A 10,160-nucleotide genomic window follows, 5' to 3' on the forward strand; every position below is an offset into this window, starting at 1 on the left:
ACCAACATAAAAAATGTTCATTGTGGCAGAGGCAAACGGAAAGCCACGGACAGAGAGGTCAGGAGGCCTGCACTTCACTCTCGGCTCTGCCACTCAGAATCTACAAATAACCATCACTGTAACCCTTAGTTTCCTCATTTATTAAAATAGGGTTTGATGAGAATTTGATTCTTGATCATCTGAAAGTTCCCTAACTGATATGCTATGGCTACTAAATTTTTTTTTAATTAAAAGTGATACACTCTCAGATTTCCCTAGTGGTACAGTGGATAAGAATCTGCCTACTAATGCAGGGGACATGGGTTTGATCCTTGGTCCAAGAAGATTCCACATGCCACGGGCAACTAAAGCCCATGGGCCACAACTACTGAAGCTCTCACGCCTGGAGCCTGTGCTCCGCAACAGGAGAAGTCACCGCAGCGAGAAGTCCATACACCACAATGAAGAGGAGTCCCCACTCGCAGCACAGAAAGCCCTCAGAGCAGAATGAAGAGCCAGCACAACCCAAAGAAAAAAAGAAATGATTTTTTTAAAGGTAGAATTTCTTATGTAAAGAATAAAGGTGATACACTCTCAATATAAAACATTGTATATGCCTTACTGAATTGTTTAAAGGGAAATTTCTTCTCTCCCCTCTGTTTTCATAACTCTGGAGACATCCACTCTCAAAAGTTCCTTCTGTACATTTAAAGCATTCCTCATGCACAAGCAAGTATAGTGCTAAGATTGTTGATTTTATTTACCAGCTTGACAGTCCCAGAAATTCTAATGGGACAGTGACAAAATGAAAGAGAACTATAAATACTTTGATAGCAGAAAGATAATTACTACTCAAGAGGCCAACAGTAGAAAAAAATTAAAATATAGACATAAATATTTAAAACTTCGTGCGTCACCCCTCCTTGGTTGTGTAATGTAACGTTAATAAAGGTATACAACAAGATAATAAACTGAAGGTGGGAAGAAATGTGGGAGGCAAGGGAATTGTGGAGAAAAGAGAGAATCATACCGATGTTGTAATCACTAAAGGATATAAAAAAGACCAAAATAATAATAACAATACAATTCTAAGTGGTAAAACAGGGCTTCCCTGGTGGCTCAGAGGCTAAAGCGTCTGCCTGCAATGCGAGAGACCTGGGTTTGATCCCTGGGTCGGGAAGATCCCCTGGAGAAGGAAATGGCAACCCACTCCAGTACTCTTGCCTGGAGAATCCCATGGACAGAGGAGCCTGGTGGGCTACAGTCCACGGGGTCGCAAAGAGTCGGACACGACTGAGACTTCACTTTCACTTTCAAGTGGTAAAACAAGAAACAATTCTGAAATATCTTATGAGCATATGGATAGAGTCAAGGAAGTAGTTTTCCTTTATTAAATCCAGCCGAGACAAATGTAGATTAACACATGTCCTCAATTTTCTTGACAAGAGCATTCTTTGAAGTTTGAAAGTGAAAGTGAAAGTCACTCCATTGACTCTTTGCAACCCATGAACTATACAGTCCATGGAAATCTCCAGGCCAGAATATTAGAGCCTTTCCCTTCTCCAGGGGATCTTCCCAACCCAGGGATCAAACCCAGGACTCCCGCATTGCAGGTGGATTCCTTACCAGCTGAGCCACAACATCTAAGTCTAATAATGGCATCTGCATATTACAAGACCAAAGGTAAAAGAAGTATATTTCTAACCAGTTCCCTCCTATAGTGTGGGAAATATATCACAGGATGATTGCCATCACAAGAATTTTTCTAAAAGATAAGTAAGAAAAAATAGGTCACTAGGAAAGTAGGAAACTCATTTCCCAAGAATACTCTAGGAAAAAGTGGATCTAATGGCCGGACTGTTAATTTCCCTTTCATCTAGTACCAGAAACTAAACATTAAGGAATATGTTAGATAGAGGACCAAGCTTTAACTTCAGTACCCACCTAAACGAGATAGATTTCACCTAAACAAGATAGATTTCACCTAGACAAGATAGATTTCACCTAGACAAGTCTCAGTTTTACCCTTATGGTTTTACCCTTATGGTATAAAGTGATACCACTGTAGATCTTAAAGAACGGCTTATAGATCAGAAAAGCAGCCCAGATAAGGATCCTGTCTCTGCAAGGTTAATACATTACTGATACGTCTACTTTTAGAAACAACAAAAATACAATTCTATGATACCTAACTTGCAAACCTATCAACACTCAACTATAAATTGTGTATGTGTGCTCAGTCATGTCCAACTCTTTTGCAACCCCATGACCTGAAGCCTGTCAGGCTCCTCTGTCCAGGGGATTTCTCAGGCAAGAATACTGGAGTAGGTTGCCATTTCCTACTCCAGGGGATCTTCCGGACCCAGGAATAGAACCTGTGCTACCTAATAACAATTACAGGCTTTCCAGGTGGCTCAGTGATAAAGAAGCCGCCTGCCAAATAGTAGACTTGAGTTTGACCCCTGGGTCAGGCAGATCCCCTGGAGAAGGAAAAGAGAAGCGACTCCAGTATTCTTGCCTGGGAAATCCCACGGACAGAGGAGCCTAGTGGGCTACAGGCCGTGGGGTCACAAGAGTCAGACAGGACATTGCGACTGAAGAACAACAAATGACAATTACAAGATTAAAAAAATTAACACTGTTATAGTCTTTACCTGGTATTTTTACAACCTAAATACAGTATAAAGGGTAAAAACTAAAACTATAATTTAGAATGTGGAAGAAGAGAAAATGAACAATTATTTTATTTCCATAATGTAATTTTAATACCATGGTATATAACATAAACTCTGTCATGAAGGTGAAAATTGTTAAGTCCAGGAATTGACCTGTAAGGTCTTCATAAAAAAAGAAAAAAAATTAGTCAAGGACTATAAACTAGCAAATCTACCTTGTCTCCTTACATTAAAACACACTAAACAGAAACAAGGAACTAAAAGCATTTTGGTTTCCTGCGCTCTGTAGGTTAGAAGGAACAATATTTCCTGACACCGGAAAACAGCAAGTCAGTAGCTGAAGATGGTTTTCAAATGTGGGTAGAATATCATTTTAAGAGCTTTTAAAATTCTTAAGAGAATTTTCATTACCAGAGAGATCTATGTTAGAACACAGCATAAAACTAAATATATAAAGCAGTACGGTATTTCTCAAATTTTTCTACTTTAGTCCAAAAAATGTTATGACCTGTTTTATTTCATCATCTCTTTCTCACTAAACGCAATGGAAACCTCCAAGCCTGTTGACACAAATTGCTTTAGGAAGCTAAAGGTCTGCAGTGGTCAATACAAGTCAAAAGTGGCTCATGTGCTGTTCCTGACTACAAAGGCTTAATACTCAGTACATGCCATCTAAAATTCAAAATGAAACAAAAAAAATTTATGTGGAATCAGGCCCTAAAAGCCTCTTTAGAATTCTCCACTGGACAAGGCAGCCCACTCAGATCTACCCACCCTCACCCTGACTGAGCTTAGCTACTGGAACAACTGCCTCTGTAAAAACATAAATTTTTAAAAAGAATTTTGTGATACAATATCTGAAGTCTCTTTCGGAAAGCCAATAACTAAGATATGATCAATAACTACTCCACATAACTGACCTTAAAAGCGAACTGTCATAGTTAGACCCCCAAAGCCAACTCTCCACTAAATTTTACCATTTAGGATTCTCCTTCCTGAAAATGATTAAATTCTTTGATACTCATCCTTAACCAAAAGATACATTTCAAGTTTGAGACAAAAAACGAGGAAGTCAAAACACAACCACTTTCCTTCTTGCCATATACCTCCAAACACACCAAGTTACTACTGCAGAGATTGGCTGCAAACCATTATCCCAAAGGGTTCCAAAACATCTCAAAAAGAGGTTCCTTGGTTCCTAATGATTATTCTATAATGGAAACGTGATCTCTCGGTATATTTTCATCCTGGACAAACAGGTCAGTAACGGAAATATTTTGTTATCTATGTTTCTACTCACCCTCAGTAACATCCTGGGGGTTAGATGTCCGGTCACTGGCTGGATCCAGTGCAACCGTTGCCAAGGAAGTGGTGGCTCCAGACATCTCACTCATAGGCTCACTACGGCTGGTTTCGGGCACACTTTCGCGGGAGCTAAATCTTACTCGGGAACTGGATCGAGAGCTGAGGTCCGGACTGGTGTCTGATAAACCTGGAATGTCATCGATCTTTGTTGGTGTCACCATGAACCGAACTGAAGCCATCTTGGTGGTGGTTTCTGGAGGATGCATTTTTATTTTTCTCTTCCTTTATAAGGACAAGGAAAAAAGAAAAACCCTGCAAAACCCTTCCTCCTTTGCAAGCTACTTCTGATTGCAAAAACAGAAAAGATAACTAAAAACACGAAAAACAACCTTCAGTTACCTTGATCTACACCACACGAAAAGCCACTACATATAAGAATCCTCCTATTCAAGAATTCAAGCTGTCCTAAAAAGTGCACTACCAACAGTTGAAAAATATTAAAAAATAAAAATAAAAAAGACAAAACGATGCCAATCTCGTGTAACTTCGTTTCTTCAGAATGAAGAGATACCTAGTTATCTCCTCTGGTCCAGGGATGTGGGCTCAGGGCCATTGTCAGAAAAGCAGGTGACGAAGCCTTTCTTGCCTCGACCCTAAGGTTTCGGCCGAGGTAGTTAGTCCTTTTTTTAATCTGTAAATGTCCCACGGTTATTTGAGCAAAGTGAGCACAAGCCCACCCTTATCAGACGAATACAGCATAGATCAGCCTGCGAAACGGTGTATACCCGGCCACCTGTTGTGTATCAGGTGAATACCCCACAGGTCTGGCTGGGAGGAGGTGTGTGTAGAGCCACCCGATGTTTCTGAGGCCGATAATCCACTTGGGTCTGGTGGGAGAGGTGCGCACGCATAACGGGAAAAATAACCGCACACTCCGGCTGGAGGAGAATGAGAGAAGGGTGAGCAGAGCGGATTTCTGCCTTCAAGAGGCCTGCGGGGCTGGCCCGCCCGCTCTTCTGGCAGAAAGGTCCCTAGGAGGCGGCTAGCTGATCGAGACTCCGCGGACTGCAGCTCAGGGTCGAGGCAGGTCGCTGCTCGTCAGTCCATCGAGCCCCCGACTGGCTCACTCGGTTTCTCTTGCGCGTGACAGGACGAGCCACCCCTTTGCCGAAGAAGCTCTCTCCCCTACCAGAGCCCCGGCGCAAGGTCAGCCCTCGCTGTTCTTCCTTCGGGTTCTAACTGAAGAGGAGGTGGCCTCAGGCTGGCCCTGGCTGAGCCGGAGAGAGCAGCGAGGATGTGAGTAGGAGGAGGTCGCAGGTGCGGGATCTCGGCGCCAGCTGATGCGGGTGCGCGCGCAGCTGTTGTTTATGAGCCGGTAACTGTTTCCGAGCCACGGCGCGCGCAGGACGGCTGGAGCTGCCAGGGAGGGCGCCCCCTCCTTGGCCAGACGCCAGAGATGCAGTTACGTGACCTCGCCGCCCCCGGCCCCGGGCCCGGCGGGCTGGGCCCGCGCCGCCGCAGCCCCGCCCTTTCCTCCCCGCTCGTTCCTCATTCGAGGTTAACGGTCCGAAGAGAAGCCTAGGGGAGCGGTCGGAGGGCGGCACCGTCCCCACGAGCGCCTGAAAGCCCCGCCCAGTCTCTGCAGCCCGCGAGGTGGCCGAGAGGGCTGCGCGCATGCGCTCGCTCAGGTTGCGGCACGGGTTGGGCCCCAGTGTGGGAGGCCCGGAGCACGACGGGAATTGTAGTTGGGTGTGTGGGGGGCCTCAGCTGCGTGTATTTGGAAAAACAAATGCTTTTCCTTCTAGGTCCTGCTGTCTTGCACTAGCTCTAGAAGTGGAAGGATTTCAGGGAGCAGTGGGTACGCCATACTCTCAGAACCGCAAAAACCATCTCTCTCACACCATCATATACCTCCAAAATATATGCTATATATTGGATATGACCCTCATTGGAGTTTTTATGTAGTGGTATATCCCAAAGCATTGTATGCTCAAATTTATACATAATGTGTGCTACATTTTCTATTTGCTGTCTTTCGGAAAAAATGCTGGTTTTTACAGGTATACACCTATCAAATATTCATATTGTACACGTTACATATATACAATTTTGTGTTTTACCTCAGTCAGGCTGAAAGCTCCGTTAAAAAAGCCATCTTTTAGACATGAAGATGACATTGAGATACTTTCTCTTGACGCCAGTGTTTTCTCTGCTACTGCCACCATATTTTCCCTAGCATGTTTATTTAATGCGTGAATAGAGGTGTTCAATAAATTTAACTCATAAATGTTTTGTTTGCAAGTTATTTCCTAGAGCTGTGATCAAGACTTTTTCTTAATTTTAATTTTTCCTAACTTTATTTATTGACATATAGTTCATTTACAATGTGCAATCTTTGCTGTACAGCAAAGTGACTCAGTCATACACATATTTTAAAAAATATTTCTTTCCATTATGGTTTATCACAGGATACTGAATATAGTTCCCTGTACTATATGTAGGGCCTTGTTTATCAAAAGTCATTTAAAGTCAACAACCTGGGGCCTGACTTTGCCTGGTCCTTGCTCAGCACAAGTAGAAATGTTTAACATCATCCTTAATAATAGATGAGAACAGTATTGAAGACCTGAGCCAGGAAATCTCCTTTTATCACATGACACAAAGTCCACAGTCTGGTTTAAAAGCTACAGGTAACAAAATGTAAACTAGATTCCTATTTAAAATGTAAATCTCCTCAAAGCTTGATTCTTTATAAAGCCTGTGATACTGATTCGGGCTTACAGTTTTCTTGCAGAAGCAAGAAATTTAGCTCCCTGATCAGTTTTCTTTTTAGGCAGGCCTGCTGTTCAGTCTTACAGACATTCCCCTTACTAAAAAAAAAAAAAAAATTCCTAGATTTCTACAACATTGAATTTTGTTTCATTCCACAGTGTATTTTCATTCACTTTATACTAAAGAGTTTCCCATTTCTGAGAACATCTCAGATACCTAGGAGATCTCTTAAGAAAAAAATCTTCGCTATATACACACCAATTTGAATTTTCCTTAGTCTACACAGTAGGTGGTATCAAAAATGCTAATCCTTTTTTGGCGGGTCAGTGTAGCTTTTAAAGACAGAATCACAATCTGCATTAAAAACAAAAAGGAAGGATTTGCTTATTTTTTTAGCCACCCCATGCAGCAGCTTGCCACCCCAGGGGCCGCGGAAGCTGGGAGTCCTAACCACCAAGAATTCCCCTGAAGTTAGTTCTTTAAACACTTCCTTAGTAGAACCTTTTTCCCTAGTCATTTGCAGAATTTCTAGCCTTTCTTCAAACATTAACCTCTAATAGGACAGGACAAGTTTTTACAATCTCTTTAATACTAAGAGCCATAAGTGAAGAGGCTAAGAAACCAAACATTGCTTGATAGAAAATAAGTATCCCATTTCACCATTCTCATAAGTAATAGAACTGGAAATCATGTCTTTTATTAACTACGTATGACCCAAGTCTTTAGATTTTTTTTTTCTCTCAACAGTCAACTATTCTTTTCTGCTGGGACAGTCAGACATCAGCATCAGTGAGAAACATATTTACCCCTTTCCAGGGCCAGTCTTGATAAATCATTTTTGGGCTGATGTATGTTACAGTGGCACTAGGTAAACATTCAATTCAATGTCAAAAGCCACAAATAAGAAGTTCAGGAAATACCCAATTGCCTTACGGAGAGGAAGGAGCAATCATTTCTTGAATGCCTGTATTTTGCCTCATCATCCCTATGCTATGAAGAAATTGGATTATAAATTTATAGTTGCCCCATGATAGAAGCTCATGGCCTAAGAAATCTTCCAGGATTAAAAGAAAACCCTCCAAGATATTTCCAGAGGAGCAGTAAAAATGCATAAAGACATTCCTATTCACAATGGTTGGATGAATTAAGATCCATCACTGAACTCTATCAATTTTAGAGGTGGAAGAGTACTTAGGAATGATGAGAAAAACGGAACTAAACAGGTTGACTTTCTCAGAGTTATAAATAGAGGGGTGAATACTCGTTTTCTGGCTTCCAATTCAACATCTTCCTCCTCCCATATAGCTGCTATTATTTTTCAAGCAACTCTTCCATTTTGAGTGAAATTTCATTTCAAGGGACAAAAAATTACTTAACTGACAACATGGGTATTTCTTACTTAATGCTAACAGTTGCACAAGTCTTTCTCAAGCTTTCTTCCCCTACCCTAGCACCCTGCTATGACTCACAGCACAGCACGACTGCTACAGCAGTCACCTAAGTTTCTCTTCCAAGTGGTCTTGTATCCCTGGGGTACTCTTCCCTCTCGTTTCCCTCTTTTTTTTTAAAACCACTCCTTTCTTCCCACAACATACAAAATAACAGCTCTTTGAAATCATTTTAATAACCTGGCAGTGATTCAAAGTACGAAAATATTCAAATATCTCCCCTTGGACGGGGTTGCTACCATGTCACAACAAGCATGATCGAAGGCAAAGATGAGACCGGATTCGAGGGGCAAAGGTCGGAGCAAGCTTCCAGGCTCACAGACCGAAGAGCCTGGCTGCAGAAAGTCTCTTGGGTGCTGGCAGGCAGCAGAAGACACACGAAATGTTAAGACATCCTCAGAGGACGGGGCGCGGCTGCTGGGTCATGAGCACCTTGAAGCGTTTCTTGATGGTGATTCGGTGTCGAGAGTATTTGTCGTCTGGGGAGAATCGAGCAGGGTGGGCCGAGCACGTCTGTTGTCCCATAGGATCAAGCTTCTGCTCGAGGAGGAAAGAACATAATCTCAGCACTGGAATGGTGGGAAAACGCAATCCCTGGCCTCAAAAGGGAGATGGAAGCTGGGATGGGGAGTTCAGTTCAGTCGCTCAGTCGTGTCCGACTTTTTGCGACCCCATGAACCGCAGCACGCCAGGCCTCCCTGTCCATCACCAACTGCCGGAGTTTACCCAAACCCATGTCCATGGAGTCGGTGATGAACCATCTCATCCTGTCTTCCCCTTCTCCTCCCGCCCTCAATCTTTCCCAGCATCAGGGTCTTTTCAAATGAGTCAGCTCTTCGCATCAGGTGGCCAACGCATTGGAGTTTCAGCTTCAGCATCAGGGGCCGCGCAAAAACGGCAAATATGAAAACAGGGGACGCGACGGTAAGATCTAGAAGCCACGCATTTCTGCTTCCATTAATTAATACCACGCGCGGCTTCTGGAGTTTCTAGTCCCGCCCCCTCCCCCGCCCCCGCCCAAGCAGCTAGGCAACTCACTGTCTTCTCCCGACCGCTCCTTCCAATAACATGCATCGCTAAGCTGACATCCAGCCCGTTTACCCTTCTCACCTTCAGCGTGTAGACTCGCTCTCCTTGCTCGTTGAGGTAATACTGGAGAAACATGACCACACTAAAGCAGGACGTTCCAATTCTGTCCGCAGCTGCCTCTAACTGAAGGCCTCACGTGTTGGTCAATTTCCTTCCTGTACAGCCGGAAGTCTCGCTCTGAAAGCACGCCGGGAAATGTAGTCCAGTTTATCTAGACTTTTCTCCAGCCGGACAGAAGGAGGCGCACTAGCTCAGAACGTGACCAGTTGCAACCCAGTTGCAATCTTGTAGGAGTTGTACGACACGTGCAGTGTGCCCACTGTGGGCCTGGTACTGCTAGGGAGAGGGGCGTAGGGATGGATATAGATTAAACATAACTGAATACTATCCTGTTTTTAACTCAAGATGCACACCCATTTCAGAGGCAATGAGTTTCTAGTACCGGCAGAACTAAAGGCTCCAGGATCCAGAGCCTCCTTCACCTTAGGAAAGAAAGAAGATTTTCTTCCTTCCCCTATTTTACATCCGGTTCTCTCGCCCTGTTTCAAACATTGGCGGTAAAAATGCACGATGGGTATTCCATATTCTGCACAGCGAAAAGAGCGTGAAGTTATTTTCCGAAACCGGTGAAGCGTATTTTAGTGGTCGACCCAAGATTCAAACTCAGGTCTCTGCCACAAATTCAACTCTCTGTAGTGGTGAGTAGCTAATAATAGTGTAATAAGATGCGCCTCTTAGAGGTATGGCGAATTTTTTAAAGAACGTACAAATTCTCTTTATAGGATTCTGGTTTAAAGAAATGAAAATTGGAACCCAGATATCATTAACCGAGGTGACCATTGCGGTATGATTTATAATGGCGAAAAACGTTGGAAGATATATCAGCTTTATA

The 10,160-nt window shown here is 43.3% G+C and overlaps 2 protein-coding genes across 3 annotated transcripts in view; both read right to left on the reverse strand.

Annotated features, from left to right (window-relative positions):
* The window catches only part of SLC12A6 (solute carrier family 12 member 6), an 86,332-nt gene extending 82,107 nt beyond the window's left edge, over positions 1 to 4,225 (reverse strand). For both annotated transcript variants that reach the window (XM_068965582.1, XM_068965580.1), the window contains exon 1: positions 3,955 to 4,225. In XM_068965582.1, the coding sequence (XP_068821683.1) occupies positions 3,955 to 4,225 (271 nt within the window). The remainder of the gene's footprint in view (positions 1 to 3,954) is intronic.
* Positions 4,226 to 7,509: 3,284 nt separating this feature from the next.
* On the reverse strand, positions 7,510 to 9,412 carry NOP10 (NOP10 ribonucleoprotein). The gene is made up of 2 exons (XM_068966000.1): positions 9,290 to 9,412; positions 7,510 to 8,716 (listed from the first exon to the last, which is right to left on the reverse strand). The coding sequence occupies exons 1-2, from the start codon at positions 9,341 to 9,343 to the stop codon at positions 8,576 to 8,578; spliced, it is 195 nt and encodes a 64-aa protein (XP_068822101.1). The 5' UTR covers positions 9,344 to 9,412; the 3' UTR covers positions 7,510 to 8,575.
* Positions 9,413 to 10,160: the final 748 nt, after the last annotated feature.

This window comes from Capricornis sumatraensis, chromosome 2 (genome assembly GCF_032405125.1).
Source record: "Capricornis sumatraensis isolate serow.1 chromosome 2, serow.2, whole genome shotgun sequence".
Classification (NCBI taxonomy): domain Eukaryota; kingdom Metazoa; phylum Chordata; class Mammalia; order Artiodactyla; family Bovidae; genus Capricornis; species Capricornis sumatraensis.